Below are 27,786 nucleotides of genomic sequence, written 5' to 3'. Positions count from 1 at the left end.
GGGCCTCTCTGAGCCTTCCCTGTCCGCTCAGCCACGCGCTGCACTCACCTCGGCCTTGACACTCTTGAGGGCCTCCTGCAGGAGCAGGGGGAAGCCGCGCACCTGCCGCTTGAGCCCATTGTAGTCGTTGGTGAGGGTCCGCAGCGCTGGCTGCAGCGTCAGCAGGTTGGTCCGGACCCCTTGGGGGACATTAGAGGTGTAAGGTGGACAGGGTGAGGGGCTGCAGCAGGGGGAGAGGGCAGGGCCCAGCCGGCCGGCTCACCTGCCAGGTTCTCGTGCACAGCCTTCATCTCTACCTGGGCTCTGGCAAAGGCCTCCTCGATGGCCCGGTTCTTGTCTTCCTCCAGGGACTGCATCTCCTCCAGCATCTGCCCGTGCGCCCGCTCCAGCTCTGACTCGTACATGGCGATCTGACGGCCCAGGCCAGAGCCTCAGAGTGGGGCTCGGGAGGCAGGGGGGTGGGTGCCAGAAAGAAGGCCCACGCCTTACCCCACACACGCATGTGAGCGAACGGTGCCCCCCACACGTCGGCACAAACACACACATGGGAGGGGGCAGATGGCCATCTCGCTCCCGGCAAGGTCTGTGAGCTCCATGCAGCTCCTTCCTTCGTCAGCCCCAGCACCCGCCTGGTGTCCTGGCACACAACTGGTGCACAAGCCACAGGCCCCAGGAGAGCAGGGGAGAACACTTGTTATAATAGTGACCAGGGCCCCTTTCCGAGAACGCGTGTGCTGGGTCCTGTGTGAGGAGACTCGGGATTATGTCCCTGGGCACACGCGGGAGGTGCGTTCTGTGAGCACACCGGTTTACAGATGAGGAAACAGAGATGTAGACAAAGCCTGCCCTGGTCACACAGGCAGCAGGGAGAGAAGGGCCTGGAACCCAGGTCCGTGGGCCCCCTGCGTGCTGACCCGCTGCCCCGTACTGACGCCACCTCTGTGGGGCCCCCCGGCACCCTCCCACTCCGGTGCCGCCGCCCCCCCCTCCCCGCGCCTCGACCCCCGGCGGCCTGTGCACCTGCGCCCGGAGCTGCGCCGTCAGCTGGTGTGAGCTCTGCAGCTGCTGCTCCATCTCCTTCAGCACCTGCCTCTGCATGGCCACCTGCTCCTGCAGGTGCTGGTTCCGGGCCTGGGACTCGCTGAGCGCCTGCTTGGCCTTGGACGACTCCACCTCCACGGTCCTGATGATGTACTGTTGGGGGGGGGGGGCAGGCGCGTGGAGGTGCGAGGGTGCCTCGGCCTTACCCCGGGGACGCAGCTGGCCGCGGCAGGGGACCCTCGGGGACATCCCACCCAGAGCGCCCAGAAAGAAACTGGAGGAGCTTCAAGGTCCTGGCTTTCCAGGGCGCTGCAGGGCCTCTGGGAATCCTGTCATTTCAGTAAGCCCACCAAGAGCCTGGCTGCGGCCCCAGCCGGGGCACAGAATGGACAAGAAGGGCCAAGACAAGGGCAGAATCTCGCGATGCCCCACACCCATGGCCGGCAGGCGCGGGCACCTCAAGCCTCGGGCGCCGGGTGGCCGCCTACTATGTGTCTGGCCCCAGACAGCAAGAAGGGGGAGGAGGGGCAAGACCGAGCCCAGACCTGGGACGATTCCTCCAACCACTCGCCCTTTCTCATTCACCAAGACAAGCCCCCTGCTTGGCGCGGCCCCGCCCTGGGCGCCAGGGCCAAGAGGGCAAGCGCCCCGCTCGTGGCCACCGCCGGAGGCTCACCTTGATGGGCGGCGACTGGGCCCGCAGGCTGGCAATGGTCTCGTGGCTGTCCCGCAGGCGCCGGCTCAGCCGCTCCTCCTCCTGCGCCTTCTCGGCCAGGCAGTCCTTGAGCCGCAGCTCGACCTCGGCCAGCCGGTCGGTCTTCTGCTGCACCTCCAGGTTCAGCTCGGACAGCATGCCCTTGTTCTCGGCCACCTCCAGTTGTAGTTGCGACAGCTTGTCCCGGAGCTGGGCGCTCTCCTGCAGGCAGGCGGTGGGGGGGCGGGACAAGGGTGCCGCAGACAGAGGGAAGGACAGACGAGCAGGCAGGGGTCACTGCGAGGAACCGGGGCCACAGTTCGGGACCCAGCCCTCCGGGAGCAGCTGGCGCCGGGCCGGCACACTCACCTGGCTGTGCTCACAGCCCGCGCAGGGGGCCGCCGCCTTGGCCCGCAGCTCTTGCACCTCGGCCTCGAAGCGCCGCATCTCCTGCCTCAGCCGCTCATTCTCCACCACCAGCAGGTCGCGGTGCTTCTCCAAGTCCGTGCCCCCCTGCAGAGAGCCAGGGCCCAGGGGGCGCATGTGGCCAGGGCAGACCGGGGAAGCAAAGAGCAGGGAGGCGGAGCGGGGACAAGGGGCAGGGGCGAGAGGAGGAGAGGTGGAGAGAGAGGAGAGAAAGAAAAAGAAAGGCGGGCGACGGAGGGAAGAGAGCAGGAGCTCAAGGGGGACAGAAGGCAAAGACAGAAGGGAGAAGGGGCGCCGGAGGGACGGCCTTCACCCGCCCCTCTCATTCTATTTTCCTGAGTGTGAAAGTAACACGAAGGTCGTATTTATACACAGAGTTCACACTCCTATTTTACATCAGCAGATGAGAATTAACCTCCCTCCCTTTGGGGGTCACATGGCCTCTGAGGGCCTAGTGAGTGGTGACAAGTATTTGGGGAGCATCTCCCTGGCTGAATGGCAGTCTGCTGGGCGTATATGCGGCGCCCACTTGGGCTGGACATGAGAGCTCTGGAGAAATGGGTCCCACACCCCATCTGGCAGGGTCAGTCTGCACAAGGCCGGGTCAGCACCCCCACAACAGCCCCCACCTTAGGACGTCAGTGTTGAGCCTCACCAGCTCTGATCGAAGGCGGCTCACTTCCTGGGCCTGGCTAATGAGCTTCTCCTTCAGGTTTTCCACCTGCCGGCACAAAGCCACGGTCACGGTGAGCCTCGTTCCTCACCTCCAGCCACACCCAAGCCTGATCTCTCAGCCCCGGCCCTCCCTGTGTTCAAGCTTCAGGGCACCTGGGACTCCAGGTGAGAGACACCCGCCCCGTGCCAACAGCCTTCAGCACCCTCACCCGCCGCAAGACCCAGGTAGCCTGGGCTCTCGGGAAAGTGGGGAGCAAGCACAGCAGAGGAGACCCCTGCACCACTCTGAACCCACGCCAGACTCGGGAGGCCGACCCTCAGGACCCCTGTCTTGCACCGGCCCTTGCCGTGGCCTGTGTCTACTTACATATTTGTAATTTTATATTCTTTTCCTTAAAAGAACTGTATAAAGTTGACGCTGCAAAACCTAGATTGGTCTTTGCCTAGACCCTAGATTCTTCCATTCAAGGGGTTCTTGGCAAGTCAGCCTGTGGAGACAGGTCTACCAGTGACCAGGGCGCATCTCAGACCTGTGTCCCCCCCACCCCCACCCCCAGCTCCCAGTCTGCCTTGCTGGAGAGCTGGGGCCAGCAGAGAAAGGGGTGTGCACCCCATCAGGACGCAGGGGTGGCCTGGCTCAGCCGGATCCCGGGGCAGGGGAAGCCACCACGATGCCAACTCTGAGAACACACATCCCAGGACAGTGGCCCTGCCCCAGAGCTGTCCTCCAGCTGGCCGCCCTCCCTGCTGGCCCCAGACCCTGATTCTACAACAGCTCCCCTCCGGGAACCTCTCGGGAAGTAACCCAAAAATCGGCCGAAGACTTTGGCACCACCCGTGTTCCTCCGTGCATGTTTGGGGGTCTTCTCGCGGAACATCTTGTGATGCCCGTACCTGACTGCACCTCACCTTGAGAAGGCCCAGTGAGAGTCAGACTCCCTCTGTGGGGGGGCTAGGAGGTGGGTTTTACCCAAGCAGGCCACGAAGCCCTGGGTTCTTATTACCAAGCGACAGCTGACAAAGTCTGCTGCCTGCAGGGGCCGGGCCAGCCAGGTAAGGCAGGTGAGGGGCAGCGCAGGTCCCCCCGGAGGAGGCAGCCATGGCCGGGGACACCCAGGCGCACATCTCCAAACTTCTGACCTTTCAGCAGAGGCCAGATGTTGGGATGCTGGGGTGTGTCGCAGCTCCCCATTTTACATGGCTGGGATGTCATCCGAGGTCTGTGGGGCACGCTCGGTCTCCTGGGGCGGGAGAGGGTGGTCTCTGCTCCTCCGAGCCAGCCGGTGGGGGGAGGAAACGGAGCGACAGACCAGGCCTGCGCCACTCCAGCGTCCCCTTCCGTTGAGAGCCTGGCGTGAGCAGCGCTCCATTCCTCCTGCCTCTGAGCCCAGTGAGCGAGGGACAGCTCGCAGAAGGCAGCGGGTTATTCCTTAGCCGTGAAGCTGGGAGTAACCTCGATACCGAGCGTTAAGGGAATGGTTAGGTAAGTCGCGGCAAGTGCTCACGCAGACTGCTATGGTTCCGGCTGTGTCTGTCACAAGTTTTAAGTGACCTGGAGGAAGACTCCTCAACATACTAAGTCAAAAATCCCAAAACAAAATTGTGACTGCAACACCACAAAGCGGGGGTCTCTGGACTGTAGAATTATGCCCGACAAATTCCTTGTGCTTTCAGGCAATTTTTAAGTCTCAAATGATATGCATTCCTCTCACACTCCGCCATCCTGAAATAGGTGGGTCTACCTCCCTTTGAAAGGTTGGGGTGCCCCCGCCCCCCTGCTTCCTTCCCTCGGAAATCACCCTGGGAAGACCCACTTGCACTGAGCAGGTGCCCCAGACAGGCTGCTTCCTCAGCCTGGGTGTGCCCTGACCTCGCTCGTCCCTAATGCCACTGGCACGCAGGCCCGGATGCACGAAAGCGGGGTTTTCCAGTGCTCCCTCGGGGGGTCAGGATGCCCACCTGCAGCCCAGGCTCCGGCTCCCTTCTTGCATCACAATCAGGACTCTGGGTGCTCCCGGGCTCTGCCTGGAACCTCTGAGGGGTGCCCCAAAAGGCTGGGGGCGTGGGTGGGTGGTCGAGCAAGAGGCTGTAAAAGGCTCTTCGTCAGAGGTGTCAGTCATCTCCTGGCTCGTCTTGGACAGTGGGGGGGACACAGGCCACCAACACCACAGGGTGGCCCGGCAGGCCAGCTCCATTCGGGGCTGGGGAATGAGAATGTGTGCTGCTCGGGCGCAGGACGGCTGCCCTCCACCCAGAGGGCTCTGCTTCAGGAGCGGTGAGGGCAGCAAGTGGGGTGCTGGGGGTGAACTGGACCGGAGAGCAAGGCCTTCCAGGGGAGAGGGCCCCTGTAAGCATCCCTTCACACACCCTCCCCAGCTCTGAGTCAGTGGCCTGCTTACATCTGGAGGCGAGGCGGGGAGGGACCTTCTCTATTACCCCTCAGACACCCCGGCCCCAACAGGCGACCGGCACACAGTAGATACTCAATAAACACGTGAAGTAACAGAAGAGGAGCAGCGCGCACACTCCCGAGGGCGGAGAGCCAGGCCAAAGGAGAAGCAGGCTCCCGGCGGCCTGCCGGTGTCAACCCCAGGGCTGACGAAGGGGCCAGGCTGCGTTTGTGCAACATCCCTGCCCCGGCCCAGGCTCCCCGGCAGCCAGAGAAACTGGGTCACGGGCCTGGGGCAGAGGGCCTCAGCGGGAGCAGGGAGCGGGGGGCCGGGGCCTGTCTGGCCCAAAGCCGCATTCACATCTCTCAGCAGAAGCAGGCTCCGAAGAGGGTGGGGCCGCCCCGCCCAGGTCTGTGTTCTCAGCTGTCCGCGCCCATCAGCAGAGACAACCTGCTGGCGACCTCCCCACCTCCCACCAGGCCCGGCTCATGGGCACTGACTGTCTTCTGCGGAAAAGACAGCTCTCCCAATGGCAAGACCAAGGCATGGCTGAGCTGAAAAGGCAAGAGGTCCTGGGACCCAGAACACCCCAAGGAAACAGAGGCCAGAGGGGCAGCCTTGGGAAGCACCCCATCCTGTGCCCACACATGCACCCTCAAAGGACACCTGACTCGTGGCCACATGAACACTGACTGTGCCGATCTGGCCCCATCCACCCTGCCCTGCCCACTGCCAAGTTTGCACATTCGAGTCCTTCTGCCACTGAGGGGCAGTTGAGCACATGGGTTCTCAGGCCAGACTGCCCAGCTTTCTTTCTTTCTTTTTTTTTTTTTTTTTTTAGAAAAGTAAAATATTTTATTTTGTATTTATAATTTATAAATCTCCCAAAGTTTCCAAATATTTGCCATCTATCTAATCTATCATCTATGTTTATTTTTTATTACGTTATGTGAATCACCATACAGTACATCATTAGTTTTTGATGTAGTGTTCCATGATTCATTGTTTGTGCATAACACCCAGTGCTCCACGCAGAATGTGCCCTCTTTAATACCCATCACCAGGCTAACCCATCCCCCCACCCCCCTCCCCTCTAGAACCCTCAGTTTGTTTCTCAGAGTCCATCATCTCTCATGGTTCGTCTCTCCCTCCGATTTCCCCCCCTTCATTCTTCCCCTCCTGCTATCTCTTTTTTTTTTTAACATATAATGTATTATTTGTTTCAGAGGTACAGATCTGTGATTCAACAGTCTTGCACAATTCACAGCGCTCACCATAGCACATACCCTCCCCAATGTCTATCACCCAGCCACCCCATCCCTCCCACCCCCCACCACTCCAGCAACCCTCAGTTTGTTTCCTGAGATTAAGAATTCCTCATATCAGTGAGGTCATATGATACATGTCTTTCTCTGATTGACTTATTTTGCTCAGCATAACACCCTCCAGTTCCAGTTTTCTAATACAGACATCAGCCTAACCCCTGGATAACCTTGGAGAAGTCTCCACATGGCTGTGCCTCTTGCTTTCCTCATGGGGATAGGGTAACAAGGCTACCCCTGGGAGGATGTCTGGAGGATTAAGTGAGATTAAATGAGATAATACAGGTAAAGCACTTAATGAGTTCTATTGTTAGTATGAAGGCCCCTGAAGGCAGTATTTGTCTCTCGTGCGGGTGCCTAGGACAGTGCCTGGTACACAGCAGGTGCTCAGTAAACGCATGTAGAAAGAATGTTAAATGCATTCTTTTGCATTTAGGGGCCAGGCCGAGCAGAGTCTCTGAGTGAGGCTGTCAGGCAGGGCGTGGGGCAGGAGGGGTGCCGGAGGCCGGGGCACCACAGGAGAGTCAGAGGAAGGACGCTCGCTTCTGCCAAGGGCAGGAGCTGCTCTGAGCCTCCAGGCAGTGGATGCCACATGGGAATGGCAGCCCAGAGATGCCACATCTTCCTGTATTTTCTGACAAAATAGGAGGTCCAGATTTTTATGTGAACTTAACTCAGGTTTAAAAATTCACAGCTAGGGCGCCTGGGTGGCTCAGTTGGTTAAGCGTCGGCCTTCCGCTCAGGTCGTGATCCCAGGGTCCTGGGATCGAGCCCAGCATTGGGCTCCCTGCTCGGCAAGGAGTCTGCTTCTCCCTCTGCCTCTTCTCTCTGCTTGTGCTCTCTCTTGCTCTCTCAACTAAATGAATAAAATCTTAAAAAAAAAAATAAAAATAAAAACTGACAACGAATCTGATTACTAAAAAAGCAGGCCAGTTAGAACTAATAAACAAACTCAGCTAAGTCACAGAATACGAAATCAACTTTGTAAAAAACAGCTGTTCTTCAGGATGCCTGTGCGGGCTCAGTCGGTTAAGTGTCCGACTCTCGGTTTTGGCTCAGGTCATGATCTCAGGGTCGTGAGATCAAGCCCTGCGTCAGGCTCTGTGCTCAGCACAGAGTCTGCTTGTCCCTCTCTGTTCTCCTCTGCTTCTCTCCCCACGCTCCCTCTCTGAAATAAATAAAATCTTTAAAAAATTGGGGAGGCACCTGGGTGGCTCAGTCTGTTAAGCGTCTGCCTCTGGCTCAGGTCATGATCCCAGGGTCCTGGGACAAAGCCCCACACGGGGCTCCTTGCTCAGCAGGGAGTCTGCTTCTCCCTCTCCCTTTACCTGCTGCTCCCCCTGCTCGTGCGCTCTCTTTCTCTCTCCCCCTGTCAAATAAATAAAACCTTTAAAAAAAAAATTTTTTTTTAAATCAGTTGTGCTTCTACACACTAACAATGAACAATCCAAAAAGGAAATTTAGGAAATAATTCCATGTACAATAGCATCAGAAAGAATAAAATAGGAATAAACTTAATCAAGGAGACAAAAGATCTGTATATTGAAAACTATAAAATGTTGCTGGAATCAATTAAAGAAGACACTGATAAATGAAAAGACATCCCGGGGTGTCTCGGTGGCTCAGTGTCTGCCTTCAGCTCAGGTCATGATCCCAGGGTTCTGGGATTGGGCCCCAGGTCAGGCTCCCTGCTCAGTGGGGAGCCTGCTTCTCCCTCTGCCTCTGTCCCTTCCCCTGCTTGTGCTCTCTCTCTCTCTCAAATAAATAAATAAAAATCTTTAAAAAAAAAAAAAAAAAAGATGTTCCATGTCCACGGATTGTCATATTGTTAAGATGTCAGTCCCTACTACCCAAAGTGATCATCAGACTCAATGCAATCCCCATCAAAATTCCAATGACATTTTTTTGCAGATATAGAAAAATCCATCCTAAAATTCATATGAAATCTCAAAGGACCCCAAATAGCCAAACCATACTTGCAAAAGAAGAGAAAGTTGGAGGTCTCACACTTCCTAATTTCAAAAGTTACTACAAAGCTATAGCAATGAAAATAATGAAGTATTGGCATAAAGACAGACATAGAGACCAATGGAACAGAATAGACCAAGACCATTCAGTGGGGAAAGGGCAGTCTTTTCAACAAACGGTGCTGGGAAACTGGACGTTCACATGCAAAAGAATGAAGTTGGACCCTTGCTTTACACCACAGACAAAATTCACTCAAAATAGATCAAAGACCCGAACGTAAAAGCTAAAATTATACAACTCTTAGAAGAAAACAGAGGAAAACAACCTTCACAGTACTGGATTTGGCAGTGTTCTCTTGGATGGGACACCAAACGGCACAGACAACAAAAGACCAAATAGATAAGCTGGACTTCATCAAAATAAAACCTTCTGTGCATCAAAAGACACCAGCAACAGACTAGAAAGGCAACCCACGGAATGGGGGACACTATCTGCAAATCATATACTGATAAGGGGTTCAGATTCAGAATACAGAGAGAACTCCTACAACTCAACCACAAAAGCAAAAACAAAAACAAACAATTCAGAATGGGCAAAGGGCTTGAATGGACATTTCTCCAAGGAAGACAGACACATGGCCAATAAGCACGTGACAAGATGCTCAACATCACTAGTCATTAGGGAGATGCTAATCAAAGCCACAATGAGATACCACTTCACACCCACTACAATGGCTATTAATTAAAAAAAAAAAAAAAAACTCAGAAAATAACAAATATTGTTGGCAATGTGGAGAAACTGCTGGTGGGAATGTAAAATGGTGCACCCGCTATGGAAAACAGGACGGTAGATTACTCAAACAATTTTAACTAGAACTACCATATGATCCAGCAATTCTACCTCAGGGTATTTACCCAAAAGGAATTAAAATATCTCGAAGTGATATCTGCACACCCATGGTCATAGCAGCATTATTCATAATAGCTAAAATGGGGAAGCAACCCGAGTGTCCACTGATGAATGGATAAGCAAAGTGTGGTGTATCCGTACAATGGAATATTATTCTGCCTTAAAAAGGAAGGAAATCCTGGGGTGCCTGGGGGGCTCAGGTCATGATCCCGGGGTCCTGGGATCGAGCCCCATGTTGGGCTCCCTGCTCAGCAGAGGAGTCTGCTTCTCCCTCTCCCTCTGCTCCTCACCTCTACCTTGTACTCACACACATACTCTCTCTCTCAAATAAATAAATAAAATCTTTAAGAAAAGGAAATCCTGCCATTTGCAACACCATGCATGAACTTGGAAAGCATCATGGTAAGTGAAATAAGCCCAGTCACAAAAGACAAATACTATGATTCCACTTACATGAAGCACTGGGAATAGGTAAATTCGCAGAGTCAGAGAGTAGAATGGTGGGTGGCAGGGCTGGGGGAGAGGGGCGGGGGAGTGGGTAGTTGGTATTTAATGGGAACAGTTTTAGGTTTGCAAGGTGAAAAGAGTTCTGGGGAAGGATGGTGGTGATGGTCACACAACAGTGTGAATGTACTTAATACCGCTGAACTATACACTTCAAAATGGCTGCAATGGTAAATTTTATGTTATGTGTATTCTATCACAATGTTTTTAATTGTTAAAAAAAGAGAAACAAAGCAGGCAAACAAGACACATTTGAAGGCTAGATCTAGGCTGCCAGTCTGTGGCCTCTGAGCACAATTTTTTAAGGTTCTACCTTGAGGTTCAGGGGCAATGAGGGGAGTGCAGTCTAGAGCACTGGCAGGAGCCTTGGGGGTGTGGAGGCCACTGCTCCAGGGACATCCACAAAGGAGGGGGAGCTCGAGGCCACCAGGATGTGGCCCGGGGCTGCTGCTGCCAACATTGTGGAGGGTCATCCAGACCAACCACAGCCACACGTCAGTTGCCAGAATAACCACCAGTGACTTCTGTGGCCTGGGTCAGCTGGATGCCCGAGGACTGGGGACCTGTGGTCCGACTGCTCCCCACAAGGAGCACGGTGGGTGCCCAGTAAATACAAAAATCTCCATCTGACATTTATCAGCGGGTACGCCTCCGAAGACCCTCACAGCCCCCACAAGGCCAGGTCCCAGCGGGGATAACGGCAGCCCCCTTTACTGAGTCGGCTTTGCCAGCAGGGCACAGGGAACTCCTAAGATCATCACTTTGAGCCCCCCAATTCTGTGAGGTAGATACATTATCCCCACTTTCCAGGAAGAAAAACCGAGATTCCAAGAGATGAAGCCTTAGTTAAGCAACTTGCTCGAGGTCACCTGGCCGCTAAATGGTGGATGTCGGATTGAAACTCGGGTCTGTGGGACCCCCACGGGACCCTCAAACTCCACCACCGGGGCTACACTCCCTTTCAGGAAGAGCAACATGGGAAGGCAGCCACATCCGGAAGGCAGCCACATCCGGAAGGCAGCCACATCCAGAAGGCAGGTCCAGACAAGGCTGGGAACAGGGCACCGTGAGCATGAAGCAGAGTGTCCATCTCTTTTCTTAGATGAGCAACATTTAGAAGAGCAGGAGGGTCAATCTGGGTCAAACCCCAGTGAGGCCCACAGGAGACCAGAGCATGCAGAAGTGATACTTCACGAGGCGCAGCACTTTATTGTCATCCATTTTTCCGTCCAGTCTCACGACTGAGCTAGCCACTAACCACAAAGCACCATGTATTAGCCCCGGTTCAGAGAACGGTAAATGAAGGCTCAGCAAGGCAGTGACTTCCTATAGCTGCCCAGCTAGCACGTGGCATGGCTGGGACTGGACCCCTGTTCGGGTGATTCCAAATCCAAAGCTCTTCCCAGTAAAGACCACCATCTTTACTGGTGGCAGCAACACCAAGATTATCAGCTCAGCTCATCAGGTGCTCTGGTGTCCATTTTGCAGATGAAGAAACTGAGGTGCAGAGCAGTAATTAACCAGCCCAAGGTCACACAGCTAACTGAGTAGTGCCCAAAGTCAGGATTCGAACCTGGCCCCTGGTCCACGTGGTTGGACATAGCTCCACAAGGTTGGACCAAAGAGGAGCCCAGAGACCTGGAGCTTCAGGGGCATCTCCTGAAATTTTCAGGAAAGAACTGGCAGTGAGGAAACTCAAGGATAAAACTCGAGCAAAGAAGAGGAACCGTTTGGAATTCTCCCAATTGTCCAGGGGAGCTGGGGATGGGAGAGGACAGGGGCTGGGAAGGTCTGGAAAGCTGGGGCACAAAGACACCAAAAGGCTAAGATGCTTCACCTTCAACTTCCCCTGTAACAAGTAAGTAGATTTTGCTAAATGGGGGCACCTGGCTGGCTCAGTCTGTTAAGCATCTGCCTTCGGCTCAGGTCTTGATCTCCGGGTCTAGGGATCAAGCCCTGCCCTGCGTTGGTCTCCCCGCTCGGCGGGGAGGCTTCTTCCCTCCCACCCCCGACTTGTGCTTACTCTCTCTTTCAAATAAATAAATAAAATCTTCACAAAAAATAAAAAAGTAAAAGAAAAAAATTTTTAAATTTGTTTGAAGTTATGAAAGGCCACGTATTGTGATGATTTCATTTCTGTGAAATGTTCAGAAAAGGCAAATCCGTACACACAGAGAGCAGATCCCTGGTTGCCAGGGGTTGTGGGGCAGGGAGGGAAAAGGAGAGTGACTAAATGGGCCTTTTTAGGGTGATTGAAAATGTTCTGAAATTAGATGGTGGTGTTGGTCACATCACCGTCTTAATATACTTAAGACCTTAAAGGGGTAAATTTTGTGGTATGTGAATTATATTTCAGTAAAGCCCTTTAAAAAAAAAAAAAACTTTTTCAAAAATGACGTGCCAGGACAGTCTAACCTGGAGAAGGTCAGGGAAAGACGAGCTGCTGACAAGCTCTTGCCACGGGCCAGGCATGTCCTGCAGGTGTGAGCCCTGGACCAGCCCCCAGCCCCACAGGGCTACCCAAAACTTGGTTCTGCCCCTCTACTCATCTTGCTCCTCTTGCCACAGTCCCTTTGCACAGACTGTTCTCTCAGCTCAGAACCCACTTCCTCTGCTTTGTGCCAGACCTTAGCTCCAGCACTGCTTTCTCAAGGAGGCTGTCCCTGACCTCCCCGACAGGTCCTGATGTCCCGGACAAAGGCCTCTGCTACAAGCCCTCCTGCACTGTGTGTGCGCACTTGCAGAGCCCTTGTTACTCTTCTAACTTAACATGGGTGCATGTAACAAATGTCTGTCCTCCCCTAGACCTTAGACCACAGCCTCCAGAGGCCAAGGCGTGCCTGCACACCTGGACATCCCCAGTGGTTAGCTTGGTGCCCAGTGGATACCGGGCACTCCGCAAACATCTGAGAGAGGGAGGCAGAGGGACACTGCAGGAGGCAACAGAGACACAAAGCTGGTGTGTCACCCTGCCGAGAGGAGCCCCCAACAGTGAGGCAGACAGGCCCAGAGGTAGCAAACAAGGGCGTCAGTGTATTAGAGGGAGACACGGGGCACTAGGGACGCCCCAAGGAGGCCCACCTAACTCAGCAAGGGGCAGGTGGTCAGAACAGACAGTTCTTGAGAAGAGGATATACCTGTACGGTGGGAAAAAAATGCTGCATTGAAAAAATGCATCAAAGTAATCTGCTGCTCCCTGGAACCGAGAACAAGTCACGGTATTCAGTGATGTTCCCCCAAGCAGAAGGCCCACATGCTGGGTCACCACAGAGAAAGAACTTGGCCCCACCTGAAGGCAGGCCTTTCAACAGAGAGCCCTGGGCCCTGAGTTCAGGGCACGGATCCGGGGCAAAGATGATGTAGAGACAGGGTGGGGGGGCCTTGGGGAAGTGGGGAAGGTTGGACAGACACTAAAGACAGACACTGACCATGGCTGTGGGGGGAGCGGAGCCCCCGGACAGGGGCCTCAGGGCCCAGGTGCAGGTGGGGAAGGAGGGCCCAGGGTAAGCCCCAGAGGGCATGCAGCTGAGTCTGCACAGGTCCTCCTGGCCAGCCAAGGAAGGAGACAGCGCCTGCCAGCATACGCCTGAGGCCCTCCCTGGCTTCCAGAAGCCTGAAAGCTCCTCCACCCATGTGCACACCCACCGGACTCTCCTTCCCTACCAGCCTTCCCTGGGGTGACCTCTGCAGTGAATTCTGTCTACTAGGACCGCCAGGTAGTTGGACGGGGTGGACTCCGCAGCGGCTGCAGGGCTGAAAGCACCCCTATACCTCCCCACTTCACTCACATCTGCACACGTAGCCCACTTCTAGGAAGCACAAGGAATGGGGCACAAGGAAGAGCAGGAGGGGCGGCCCAGGCCTCTGGCTCATTACCACCTTGCCCTCTCGCGCATGCCTGAGCCAAGGGAGGGAACCTTATCTGTCCGTCGTGCCAGTGGCCTGGTGGGTTGGTGCCAGGGGCCCCAAGCAGTGTCCTCTGCCCTGCCCCACGGTGGGCAGTGGCCTCTGCCATCCCATCCTCCCCAGGTACCTGGTTCTGCAGCTGGGTAGATGTGGCTTGCTGATCACTGTCTCGGAGGGCCAGCCCCTCCTGCAGCCGGGCTTTCTCCTCCTGCAGCTGGGACATGGCCGCCACCATCCTATGCACCATGGGGGCAGAACCTGGCAGCCCTGCCAGGCTCGAGCACCTCCCGCTGCCAAAGAGCCGCCCACCTATGAGCAAAGTAGTGGCCAATCAGCAGGACAGCAGAGGACCCACCCTGGCTGAGGAGAGGGGGCCCGTCGGGGCAGGGCAGACCATCGGGGATGGGGCGGGGATGCAAGCTGATGGGCCGGGGGCCGGGGGCCGGGGGCTGCAGGAGCATGGATGAGCCAGGGGATCCAGGGCCTGCCCTAGAGGAAGCCACGTCCGCGGGCAGCTTCTGGAAGACAGGATCGCCCGGATCGGGACTTAGGAAAGCAGCTTTCACCCTAGAGCCCTCAGAGCGTGTGTCCTAGGTCTGACGGGCCATCTCCTCTCCACGGCCGGGCTGCAAGGAATCGCAGCTGAGAGAGACACGGCTTCTGGCAACAGCTGATGAAGAGTCTGGGGTTCTCTCCCCAGAAAACACTCTTCTTGGGAGAATATGATTTCTTTAAACCCCAACCCCCCCTCTAGAGCACAGAAGGGAGGCAGAGGCTCCCCAACCTGTCCCCTGACCTCCGCAGGGAGTGGTCACCTACACACAGAGAAGGGGTGAGGGGAGGGTGTGCGGGTGCAAGGGACAGCGAGACCAGGACACACGGACACAGACGCAGCATGTGAGCAGGACACGGCCAGGCCTGCTCCAGGCCGACACCTGCACTGAGCACAGGGACTGCCCAGGCACGAGGAAGAGATAAATACTGGGGGGGGGGCCTCCACCTGACTCCTCCTTCTGCCACAGCCTTCCACTGTCCTGTCACCAGGAGCAGGAGAGAAACAGATGGACGGAAGGACAAAGACACAGAATCAAGGGCCATGACCTGCTAATAGGGCCTGGGGTGTGTGTCATAGTGTGCTTGGAGGACACCAAGAAGGGTCACTGTCTCCTCGAGGAGCTGGGGGTGTGCGGGGGTGGGGCAGAGGAGAGGGGGTAAGGGCAGGAGATTTGCCTCTCCCCTCAGGTAGCCCAAACGGAGACCTGGCCAAAGCCCCAGGAGGCAGAAAGAAGCCTCCAAGAGTTTAGTGTGACAAGTGGCATCTGCTGACCCCAGGCCTCCACTCTGAGAGCAGCAGGGCTTCTGGGCTCCCCCACGCTACACCCCCGGAGCCACAGCTGAGAGGCAGGACTCCCAGGGGCTCTGCGTCTGAAGTCACACACCCTACTGGCAGCTTCGACCCACCAGGAGGCGGCAGATGTGCTCACTGAGACTTCAGAGAGGCCAAAATAGAGCTTCCGGGCTGGGCTGGATGTCTCAGCCCTGTCCCCAGGAGGGTGGGCCCCGAGAAGTCCCAGGTCCCGCTCTCCAGAGAGCAGGCGAAGCACGCACAGGCTGGCTTCTCCCTTTCTCCCAGTCCCTTGCAAGAGCTGTAGCTCGAGACCCTCCGGGAAGCTAGAGCAGGTGCATGGCCGGCTGGCTCGTGGCCCCGGCCATGGGGCCTGCATGTGACGCAGCAGGGGTATCACACACAGTTGGCCAAGCTTCTGCTCCCTGTTCTAGAGAGAGTGAGGTCAGATGGATGCTTCCAGGCCTGCACACGGGGCTGCCATGAGCAGCATGTGACCAGCATGGCCCTCAGCCCTTTTGCAGACTGCCATGGTGTGGTAGGGAACACACTAGACTCCAGGTCCCGAGAGCTAGTTCTGCCACCTACGAGATGGGAGGGTGGGGTCCCTGGGGTCCTCCTTTGCGGAATGGGGACACTGGTCCTTGCCCAGAGAGGCAACCTTGGAAAAGGAGTCGGAGGACGAGGGAGAGGTGAGATCAAAGGGGCACTTAGGGACGCGGGCCTGAAGGGGCCTTGGCGCCGAGAAGGCTGCATGCCCCTCTTAGTGAGCCGGTTGTCAGTGCAAGTCGTCAAAAGAGAATGTGCCTCGGAGACCCTGCCTGCACACTGCCCCTCACGGCCACTCAGGCGCAAGGACACTGAGGTCCGGCTCTCACCCCACTGAACAAGACTCAGTCCCCACTCTTCACAGGAGCTGGTCTCTTTCTTCTCCACCAGGAGATCCAACTTGACTGGCTGGACAGTGCACCCCTTCCCAAGGCCCGTCTGCCCACACCTCGGCCAGACCCCGGCACCTGCCCCTGAACGCCAGACAGGTGACCGCGGCTCTGGGACAACCCCAGAGAAGGCAATGGCTCCTTCCACCCCACAGAGGGTTCAGAAACACCAATCAACCGCTGCTGACGGGAGGAAGAAAGCAAGAGAAAGCTTTCTCTCCACACCTTCTTGGCCATCCCCTTGGGCTCCTTGAGGATGCTTTTTCCCAATTACTGCTGTGCTCAGGCTTCCCACTAGGGAACCCCACAAAGGAGGCCCGTGGACTCTTCCAGAACCAGTCGTCCTGGACAGAGAAGAAGGGAGCCACCAGCTCCTCTATCCTGGCCTTGTGGCAGCAGGGCCAACCCTCTCCTAGTGCTTTTGGGTCCCCAGTGGACCCACAGCTAAGGGGGATGGGTTCAGGCCTCTCTCTGCAGGCTGTGGCGTCTTTGAGGCTGCCACCCTTGGCCTGCTTTAGACGGGCACTGGGGAAAAGACAAAAAGCAGGGAAATTCAACCCCAGCCCCCACGGGCCTCCCATCACTGGGTGGGGCCCTGGTGGCACCGGGAGGGGGGCATCCCTGGAGTAAGGGTGGATGGGCTGCGGTCTCTGAGTTGCGTGGCCGGGTGGCCAGGATTTGGCTGGGCCACCTCCAGGTGAAGTGGATAGCGTGGGGGGTCGGCTCCAACGCCATGGGAGCCTCCCCTCCAGGGCCAGCTTCAGCGGGGGCTGTTCCAGGTTGGCGGGCAGGCCTGCTTTACCTGTTTTCTCTACATTCATGGTGCCACCAGCTTCCTGGGCCTCCCGGTCCCGCCTGGGGGCCGGCGCCTGCCTCTTCAGGAGCTTCTCCTCTTTCGTCCCCTGACTCTTGTTCTCGCACCCCTTGTCCAGGAGGGCTTGCTGCCAAGACACAACCAGAATCCTCACGTGAAGGGGACTGCAGTGGGGAGGGCACCCCTCCTGAGCCCGAGGATGCTGTGCTCCTGGAGCTGGTGAGCACCCCGGGCCCAGGGATCCATCGCTCGCTGTGTGAGTGGGTGAGGACAATGAGGCCTGGGGTCTGGAAGAAATGTGCCCAGATGCCATGACAAGACAGTGGCAGTGCATTTTCTGGGCCCCCGTTGGCAGCCAGCTATCTGCACCCATGAAGAAGGTTCTCAGGCACTTAGACATTCTCACGTGAAGCTCACTGGGCTATCCCTGCGGGGCTCTGTGGGGCGTGAGCCGCCAGGGCAGTGGCCTGCTTGCTTCAGGCCCACAGCCCCCCAATTCACAGGGCTGTCCAGCCCCACCAGGCACAACCCCCCCCTCCCAAGATGTCAGCTACCCCCACCGACAGACGGCACCAGCTCAGAACTGCCAAGAGGGGGGCACACAGATCCACATGAGCAGGGGAAGGCCATGCCCCCCACCCCCCGTCTCCTACTCAAGGAGAAACCAAGGCAAAGAAGGCTGAGGTAGAACAGGCCACTGGACAGGCAGGGAGAGAGGCAGGGAGGGTCAGAAAGAATCATCCAGAGACGATGCCGCTCACGTAGAAAGACATCCAAAGCAAGCCGCGGAACCACATGGATAGTGCAATCCCATTTGATGATAAGACAAATAAAACAGGCCTCAAAAAAAAAAAAAAATCTGGGGAACTGTATAGACAATGGTTCTCTCTGGGAGGTCAGGTGATGCAGCAGCTAGGAGGAGAAGCATGCATCGTTTAAACTTTTGGGCGAGTAAAAAGAAACTTAACCATGAGAATGTGGGAAGAAGGGAAAGGAGTCTTTATATTTCATTTTGAACTTCTCTCGGCATTTGTATTCTCAGGCTTATAAGCATGTACAGTGTTCTGTTTTATTTTTTAATGTCAATGGAAATTACCTGGGAAGGGGATTACAAACATATTTTATTTTATTTTTTTTAAGTTTTATTTAAGTAATCTCTACACCCAACACGGGGCTCGAACTCACGACCCAGAGATCCAGAGGCGCATGCTCTTCTGACTGAGCCAGCCAGGTGCCCCTACAGACACTTTTTTGCGTGTCTTTGTGCCTTCTGTATTTGAAACAAAAGACAAATGCTCTGTTTAAAAGAATGCTCCGAGAAAGGGGAACCCTTTTACACTGCTGGTGGGAATGCAAGCTGGTGCAGCCGCTCTGGAAAACAGTATGGAGGTTCCTCAAAAAGTTGAAAATAGAGCTACCCTACGATCCAGCAATTGCACTACTGGGTATTTACCCCAAAGATACAAATGTAGGGATCTGAAGGGGTACGTGCACCCCAATGTTTATAGCAGCAATGTCCACAATAGCCAAACTATGGAAAGAGTCTAGATGTCCATCAACAGATGAATGGATGAAGATGTGGTATACACACACACACACACACACACACACACACACACACACACACACACACACACACACACACACACACACACACACACACACACACACACAGTGGAATATTATGCAGCCATCAAAAAAATCTTGCCATTTGCAACCGTGGATGGAACTAGAGGGTATTATGCTAAGTGAAATAAGTCAATTAGAGAAAGACAATTATCATATGATCTCACTGATATGAGGAATTTGAGAAACAAGGCAGAGGATCATGGGGAAGGGAGGGGAAAAATAAAATAAGATAAAAACAGAGAGGGAGACAAAGCATAAGAGACTCTTAACTGCAGGAAACAAACTGAGGGTTGCTAGAGGGGAGAGGGGCGGGGGAAATGGGGTCACTGGGTGACGGGCATGAAGGAGGGCACGTGATGTGATGAGCACTGGGTGTTACACACAACCGATGAATCACTGAACTCTACCTCTGAAACTAATAATACACTGTACGTTAATTAACTGAATGTAAATAAAATTTTTTTAAAAAAATAAAAATTAAAAAAAAGAAAACAAAATAAAAGAACGTTCCGAGTCTGGAGTCAGAAAGCACCGGGTGTGAAGCCCGGCTGTGCCTTGTGTGTGCTGTGTGGCTCTGGGCAAGTTACTGTCCTTCCCTGAAGCTTCATTTTCCCCATTCCTAAAATAGAAATGTCACCAGCCACCTCATGCCACTGGCGTGAAGGGAAACTGCAGGAACTCATGCAAAGTTCTCAAAGCGGCTGGTGCACAGTAAGAACCAGATGTCAGGTTAGCATAATATTCTTTCTGTACTTTTCCATGTTGTTGTTTTTATTATGGCTTTTGTAACCCCAAATCCAACAAACAGAGAAAAGAAAGAGGAAAGCCACATCAGCAGCCTCGTTCACCATGTCTGACTCCCTCTCTCTCTCTCTCTCTCTCTCTCTCTCTCCCTCTCTCTCAACCTCACGTTCTACTTGAGAAGGGAGGGTGGCAAGCACAATCTCTTGTATGTAGGAAAACTCCTCCCCCCGGCCTTTATTTGGTCCGCCCCCCGCCCCCCCTTGACCAACTGCCACACCATCCTGAGTAGGTTTGTCAGCGGCGGCAGCAATGACAGCAGCTGGGAGTTTCCAATTGCCACCAGAGCAAAGGTTACACTATTTCTGGCCCGTTGGTCAAGCCACAGGAAGGGCACCCGGGGGGGTGGGGGCAGGGGTGTTGGGAATTTCTGCAGCACCTCCAGAGGGAGCATCTCAGGTTTTAACTACTTGAGAGGCTGGGGCAGGGAGGTGGTTCCCCAAGCCTATCAGGTCACCCCACAGTGCCTGGGTCCCTCCTTCAGCCCCACAGCCCTGACCTCAAAGCACCTATAAACATAATGGAGCTTCGCGAGGGCCCAGAAGGACACCAACATGGAAACTGGTTGCTGACAGGAGCTTCTCAGAGATTCTCAGCAGATCTGCTGACCCCAGGACTCGGCAGCAACCACAACCCAACACCCCATAATCAAAATTCAGGAAGAGAGCCACCGCCCAGCTCAAGGCAGCCGGTTTCTGACCACCTCCGGATTTAACTACCAATGGCTCAAGTCAGAGAAAAAGAAATGGGTTCTCTGGTTTCTTTAACTGTTCCCACACCAGACCTGCTTTTCTTGCAGACCGTAAGATAAAAGAAGGACCGTTTGGTTCAGTTTGCACATGAACCACACAAGAAGGGCCGAGAAAAGCCTTGGAGCCCAAGACGGTCTCTGAAGCAACATGAAACCCTGGGCCATGTTCAGATCAGGACTCGGGGCCGCACGCCACCCGGGCTCAGGACTTCCATCTGCATGAGGGAGGATATGCCCTCAAAGGACACCTAGGTTTCCTGCACTCCATCCTGCCCCCCATTTGCCCATGTCCCTTCAATATGAGCCCTCTCCTGTACCATCTTTCTTGGGCAGGGAGCCTTCGCAACACAACACCCCCAAATAACTCTGGTCCTTCATCCAGACTGTCAGGTCTATTTCTCTGCTTTGGTATGGGCCAGGACCAGGCACAGACGCACTCTGTAACTATCTGTTAACAAATGTATTCATTTAAAAAGCACAGCACCTGGACTATCCTGACATTGCTCCAAGCCATAGCTGCGTGGATGTGTAGATATTTAAGGAGCTCACTGCAATCAGAAATGATACAGAGGACTGGTTAGATAATTTATGGTAAACCCTGAAGTAGAATATTTTGCAGCAATTTAAAAGAATGAGGGAATTCTCTGTATACTGACATGCATGAAGACATTTACCAGGATTTACTGTTGAGGGAAAGAGCTAGTCACAGAACAGTATGTACAAATAAATAATAAAATTGTATAAATATAATTAAGAGGTTACATAGGAAAAACACATAAACACCTAACTCTTAATAGTGGATTTCTTCAAGATACAGGACTATAGGAGGTATTCAGTTTCTAAATATTACATCCCTGTGTGAATTCTTTACACCATATGTTAGAAAGCTCGTCATGTGTAGCTATTCATATCCCGGCTTGCTGTGTGACCAGTAGCAAGTTACTTAACCTCTCTGAGCCTCCATTACTTCATCCATCCCACTCAGATAAAAGAGTAACTGTGTCTTGAGATTGTTGAGTACTGATGTGAGATATATCACATGGTACCAGTGCCTGGTAGAAAGTCCGTGCCCAATAAATAGTAGTTATTATTACTATCACTATGTATTGTCTCTATGACCAAATACACAAATATACGTAAAATTTGTCTTTTGAAAATCACTTGGTGATAACTGCAAGAGAAAAGAACCCAAGTTTTGGCAAAAATCCTCCGTCTAGCTTTGGATTCTCACGTCCAATAGGAAATACAAGCAGTGCCCCATGGATAAACATGCTCGAGTGGGGATTAACAGCTACCCCCCAAACCTGCCTGTTTTCCTACTAGCTTTTCAGCGAAGGTCCCACATTTCTCACTTTAACACCTCAGCCAGGGTGTGGCTGAAAAGTTTCTGTCATCTCCTGTGAGATTTTCCCCGAGATAATGTAATAAAGCAAATTGCTCCATCCACGCAGGCTCAGGGCGGATGTGCCGTGAGGACCTCAGCAAAGAAACACAAGGCAGGTCCCCGGCTGGCTCCCAGGGCTTCCTTCCCCAGACGGCCTGCTGGAGACCCAGCTGCAAAAGCTCAGAGAGCGAAGGTCCACCAGCCTGGCTTGGCCCGTCACCTTTCTGAAGGCCCCAGTGCTTACCTGCACGGTCAGGTAGAGCCTGTGGGGGCTCCCAGGACCAGCCCAGTCTACGCTGAGGGCTCGGCACTGAGCGAGGGCCGGGCGAGCTGCACTTCGGGCACCGGAGTCCTCGTCACTGCTGACTGGGGTGTCTTTTCCACGCCCTGTCCCAGGACAGAGAATACAGGTAAAATGCTATGCCCCTGGCTGAAGGCTGCTGGCCAGGACCCCTGGCTAGGGCCGCCGCCGAGCTCTGCTTGCCCACAGTCCGGGCCGGCCCAGGCGCAGCCAGGAGGGACTCACACGCCCTCACACGCCTGACCTACGCGGAGGGAAGGCCTCACACCAGGCAGGGGCTGTGCTCCTTTCTTCCCAAAAGCCACCCCGAGCTTCTCTTTACCAAGGCACCCGAGGCCTCCAGGGCGGGGGGGGGGGTGCTCCCCACCCTCCACAGTGGCTTTTGGGGCTGGCACTTGCTCATGAACACCCTCTCCAGAGAGCAGCAAAGGGAAGCCCTGCCAACCGGGCTGCACTCATCTTCACCGGAGGTGCACCCCAGGGCCGTGGCTTTATTACCAAGGCCGCCTCTAGGTGGCAATTTCTCCCCTGCCTTCCTAAAGACCAACTCCTGCTTCCCGCAGCCTCCAAAAGCATATTCAGGACCAGCTAAAGCACATCCCCTCGAGCCTCTGGCACAGTGCCTCCCTCACTGGATGGGGCGGAGAGCTGATCGTGGTATGGTATCCCGTGTACCCCATCCCAACCCTCCACCAGGGCCTTACTGCCCGGCCCGATCCTCAGCTTCCTTGTCAATAATATGGGGACAAGGAACCAAGCTCAGAGTCCTGGGGTGAGGGTTACATGGAATGACACACATAACATGCTCACTCTGCACCAGGCACACAGAAAGTGGCCACGGATGCAGGCCCTTACGGCCACAACCAAGGAGGGTTAATAACGTGCCCGGTGTCACACTGAGCCAGTACTGCAATCCCATGGGCTAACCCACCCTCTGCTTGCCTATCCATCCCTCTGAAGGCAGAGGTAAGAGGCGCAGGGGGTGGGGGGGCAGGGGTGACCAAGCTGGCTGAAACCCTACTCAGTGTTAGGCATTCTGCTTAGCGTTTCACTCACGGGATTTCATTTGACCTTTGTCTTAAATTGTAAAAGTGGATTAGTCTGTATGGTCATATAATCTTCATAATACTCACTTAATAGATCAGTATGTGTGCATGCCCACATACACAAGATCAGAAGGAACGATAAAAAAATGTCCATTTAGAAGCTTATGGGTGACTTTTACCTTCTTTTTTATACTTTTCAGTGTTTTTTCTTTTGAGTGGTTTTTTTTTTTTTTAATTTTTGAGTTTTGTTTTTTGGTTTTTTGTTTAGTTTTCCAAAGGAACATGTTTTTGTCTCTTGCTTGTTCTTTACCCTTTTCTCTCCCTTTCTGTTTACCAGAAAGGCAATGCTCATTCATATTACATCTGCAATCCTTAGGAAAACCTTGTGGAGTACAGACCATCTTCATCCCCTTCCAGACAATCGAGGCTACCTGACCCAAAAGCCCAAGCTTTTCCCAGAGACCCCAGGGCCATCCCCAGGCTCACTGTCCCCTGCAGAGAGACTTTGGAGGGTATCATTCCGGCGGCCACCAGGGGCACAAATGTGGTGGGGGAGAGGGGACTGAACAGGAGTTTGCTGTGTGGCCTAAGCCTCAGTTTCCCCTTCTGTACCGGGGGGGGGGGGCTTGGATCTGATGGCCCAGAGGGACTCTGCTAGCTCAGACCAGCTGGTCATCTAAACCCCTTTCTCTGTAGGTCAGGAATAACAGAGAGTAAGCCCCCCAAGACATGTTGACTGAAGACCCCTCTCTCCCTCCACACTTCCAGGAAGATATGCCCAAGCCCAGCTCAGGAGACAGTCATGGGGCAGCTCCCCAGACCCGAAGATCCAGCCGCCACCAGGAATCAGATGTGCCACTCACTTCTTGGCGTGCCAGGTACCAGGGGACATGACCCAGAAAGGAGAGCTGGTGTTGACAGCTGCCCCAGGGGGACAACGGAGGGGGGGCGCACTCGGGGATTCCTTCACTGCCCACCTGCTGTCGGGGCCCCTACAGGAGCCGCCCCGGATGGCACCTGAAACCGAGCGCAGGGCACCTAAACCCAGCCTGGCCACGCTCCGGGGCGGTCTCAGTCGGCTCCTCGCGCCACTGGCGGGCTGGCCGGCCGCGATCAGGTGTCAGCGCCGCGCAGGGCACCGGGCGGCCCCTTCACCTACCTTGTTTACCAGCCGCCGCAGAAACCAGAGCGAGACCGCGAGCGAGACCGCGAGCGAGACCGCGAGCGCTCGGCCAGGGACCAAGGACGCGCCGCCCGCGGAGCGCCCTCCGCCCGGCCGGGTGGAGATCGCGTGGTTTGGGCGGCGTTGGCCCCCTGCTCCAGCGACCGCGTTGAAGTTTAACTCGGCGTCCAGGACCTCTCTTTACCGGCGGGCGCGGGGCAGGAGCGCCGGCGAGATTGACACCCCGACTGCGACTCCGCGCCGGCCCGCGGGCTGCCCGGCACCCTGTAATTACCTGACAGCTCTGACTGAGCCTAGGAACTTGCGAGAAAGCCCGGCCTCATCTCTGCTATCTGGAGGAAGGAAGGGAAATAAAGAGGCATTTTAAAAATGCGGACTCACCAGTTCTCAACCTCCCCGGGCCGGTGTATGGGAAAGGGCGGGCGGCCGGGCTGGCGGGGGCGGGGCGAGCCATCCCCGGCTCGGGCTCCCGGGCCCGGCCCACTCTCCACAGGCCGCGCAGCGAGGGCGTGGCTCCCAGGTTCCACGGCCGGCGAGACGGGACCATGGCCCGGGGCTCAGCGGCCTCCTCGGGGCGCCGGGCGGCCTGCGGACACAACAGGGGAGGCGAGGCTGAGCCGGCTGCCTGGCACCTGGGGGGAACCGATCAGAGACCGCCTACAACAGGGCCACCTGTTACCCCCCAACTCCAATGCCACCTCCACCCCCGGCCCCCCGCAAAGGTCCCTGGGCTTGCAGGATGAAACAGAGCCCGTCATCATTTCAGGGTGCTTTTTCCCAAGTAAGGAGGCTCAAAAGTGGGTGAGGAGCCCATCAGGTGTGTCTGCAGCGCACTGTGGAGACCTCACATCTCAGCTCCTCCACTGGAAACCTGGAAGCCTGGCAGCCTGAGGACGCGCCAGGTCACAGCCCCACACGGAGGTAGCCAACAGCATCTCCATAAATCTAATCAGAAGGGGCTGACTGTGGCCAGTGACAAGATCGTCTTGTATATATCAAATTCTCTTAAAAGTCCACTCATTCTATTCAAGTAGCCTTCACTTTGTGCCTACAACTTGGCAGGCAATAAGACACAACGATTCACTGCTTCTTCATCTAATAATTATTTATCTGGTGTCTGCTGTTTGACAGGCACCTGCCAGGGGTCCTCTTTGATCAGGAGAGATGGGGCCTCAAAGCTCCCTGTCAGGAGGGAGGTAAGCACTTCAACAAACCTTCCCCATCCAAACAGGATGCAGGGAGGCACCAGGCGGTATGGGAGAAGGGGGTGGGGGTGGGGAGCACCTGTCTGAATAGAAAGCCCCATAGGAGGGCACCTGGGTATGCAGTGGGTTAAGCGTCTGACTCTTGGTTTTGGGTCATGTCATGATCTCAGGGTCGTGAGACTGAACCCCGCATTGAGGCTCCACACTTAGCACAGAGTCTGCTTGAAATTTTCTCCCCCTCTCCCTCTGCCCCTCCTGCTTGTCTCTCTTTCTCTAAAATAAATTTAAAACTATTTAAAAAAAAAAGAAAGAAAGCCGCATAGGTCACTCATGAACTGGGCAGATGAACAGAACGGACTTTAAGCATTCCCTACACAAGTCTTTATTGAACACCTATTGTGTGTAAAGCAGCTGTGAGGGCATTTAAAGTACCCAGCTACAGTCCCAGACTCAGACAGTGATGCCATTAACAGAACCAAGTCAGCTCAGAGAGGCAATGTGGTTTTAAAATGGAGTTCGAGGCACCCAAGAACTTCCTAACGGTGTTACCTGGACTGCAGATTGCTTTCTACCAGACAGTGAAGATTACCTATTTGTGAACAGTGTCCACTCCCCTGACCCTCTTGGCTCTCCAGGGTGGGGCCCACAGCACATTCATCGGTGCAGCCCCCCTCCCACCCAGCCTGGTGCTGGAACAACACCCACACCAGACCCCTGGCAATGGCCTGACGGGTCAATACCTTGAAATACATGCACACACCAGCCCGGGCTGAAGCCTGGCAAAGAGCAGGGCTGGGGACTCAGAGCTGGGAGGCTAACGAGGATCCCAGTGCCACAGGTGAGGATATAATCACCAAAGGTAACCAGGCACAGAGCTCACTCTGGGTGGTAAGGAAAGCTGCAGAAGGACGGTCCGAGGTGGCAACAACACCAGGCAGGTGCAGAGTCCTCACACGTGACCGGCTGGTGGGGGGGTGGGGAGGAGAGGATGGTCAGTTCCCAGCGAACAATGCCGCGGGGAGGCCGAACTGGAAGAAAGCCCTGGGGGCTCTGGAAGGGAGCCCATCAAAGGAGCTGGGCAGAGGGCAGACCCGGGTAGGCTCAAGAGGTGGGCAGGGCTAAAGGAAGTGGCCGCCTCCTTCTCCATGGGGAAGTGTGGCTGCGGTGAGGAGGGGAGGCTGAATTGAGACGATGTGGTATGTAGAACAGGAGGGATCCGAGCTTGCCGGGTGGACAGGGCCAGGAATGACTGAAGCAGGGAGAGGCAAAAGAAGTCAAGAGTGCAGGGACCGGTAGCGGAAGATCTGGTGACCGCAGTTCACACAGCTGAGCCCTGGAAGAATGCCAGGCTTACTGGCTAGGGACTCATGCTCTCTGCCTTCCCTCACTGAAGAAGACAACTTGGAGGAGGCTCCTGGGTACAGTGCTACTGGACGGTGGGCCAAAGGATGGGGCAGAGGCTAATCCAAGTATGTGGGCCAGCTCCACTGAGGAAATGAAGATGGACCAGTGTGGAGCAGAAGGAACCAGGGGGAACAGCCAGATGCCCTTTCCCCCAGGTTGCTTGGCATGGAGCTGGGCACACGACCAACCCCAAGGACCAGCGGCCTACTAGGGCAAAGAGGGAGAGAGACAGGCTCCACCTGCATGCCAAGCTGCTGGAAAGGTGAGGGGCATTGAAGGTCTATTCCACGTTTGAGAGAGAAGACTGTTAAAGTGATCAGCTAAGTCTGAGGGACCGGGACAGGAGGAGACAATACTTCTGTGACTTTGTGGAAGGGAAGTTGGAGAGGCAGCCAGGAAGATAGCAGGAAGAAAGAGGAAGGGTGTGTGCAAGATCCTGAAGAGGAAAAAGCAGCTGAATTTAGCAGCCAGTGGGGTGGGAAGGTCAAAAGTATCCAGGACTCAAATAAGCCCAAGGCTGGGGCTTCTGCCAACTTAGGGCTCACAGGGTGGGGCAGTGGGGACGTGGAGTGGAGTGGAGTGGCTATGACCAAAAGCTGGTTCAGACCCAGCTCTGCCACTTACTGGATGTGTGACCTTGGGAACTTGGCCTCTCTGTGCCTCATTATCTCCATCTGAAAATGGGGAGAACTCCACCTTATAGGGTTGGCATAAGAATTAGACAATGCATATGTAAAGTGTTCAGAACAATGCTGGCATATACAAGGAACTCAAAATTTTTATTTTTCAGTGATCTCCCTCCCTGCAGTGGTGGGTCAGTGCCGAGGGGCTGGCTTGGAGAGAGGGACAGATTTGCCCCTCTTTGTCTAGGTCAAGGCAATAGAGCTGCAGCCCCCGCTCTCCCCCAGACCAGGGATATTGCAATGATTGAGGACCGGATTTGACAAGTGCCCAGATACTGCTGCTGGGGAGAGCTTAGTCTCCCTGGAAGAGAAGGTCAGGGAGGTTGGACAGGGGCTAGGCCCTCCCCTGCACACAGTCACAGGTACTGGGTCTTCCAGGACAACCCAGACTTCAAAAACCTCAGCTCCCCTAAGAACAGCAGAACTCATCACCCTAAGTCTCTAAAGTCCAGTAACTGCAAATACAG

The 27,786-nt window shown here is 55.0% G+C and overlaps 1 protein-coding gene across 6 annotated transcripts in view; it reads right to left on the bottom strand.

The window, feature by feature from the left end:
- Positions 1-27,786, bottom strand: part of KIFC3 (kinesin family member C3) — a 38,608-nt gene that overhangs the window by 9,818 nt on the left and 1,004 nt on the right. For 2 of the 6 annotated variants that reach the window (XM_027619850.2, XM_027619849.2), the window contains exons 2-11: positions 24,409-24,613; positions 21,742-21,884; positions 16,921-17,059; positions 13,963-14,144; positions 2,817-2,882; positions 2,105-2,248; positions 1,718-1,957; positions 1,021-1,194; positions 263-410; positions 49-179 (exon numbers count right to left, since the gene is read on the bottom strand). In XM_027619850.2, the coding sequence (XP_027475651.1) occupies positions 49-179; positions 263-410; positions 1,021-1,194; positions 1,718-1,957; positions 2,105-2,248; positions 2,817-2,882; positions 13,963-14,144; positions 16,921-17,059; positions 21,742-21,884; positions 24,409-24,574 (1,533 nt within the window). In that variant the 5' untranslated portion in view covers positions 24,575-24,613. The other 4 variants (XM_027619851.2, XM_027619852.2, XM_027619855.2 and 1 more) reach the window with 4 other exon arrangements.

This window comes from Zalophus californianus, chromosome 17 (assembly GCF_009762305.2).
Source record: "Zalophus californianus isolate mZalCal1 chromosome 17, mZalCal1.pri.v2, whole genome shotgun sequence".
In the NCBI taxonomy this organism is placed as follows: Eukaryota; Metazoa; Chordata; class Mammalia; order Carnivora; family Otariidae; genus Zalophus; species Zalophus californianus.
This window is presented reverse-complemented; position numbering and strand designations above follow the sequence as displayed.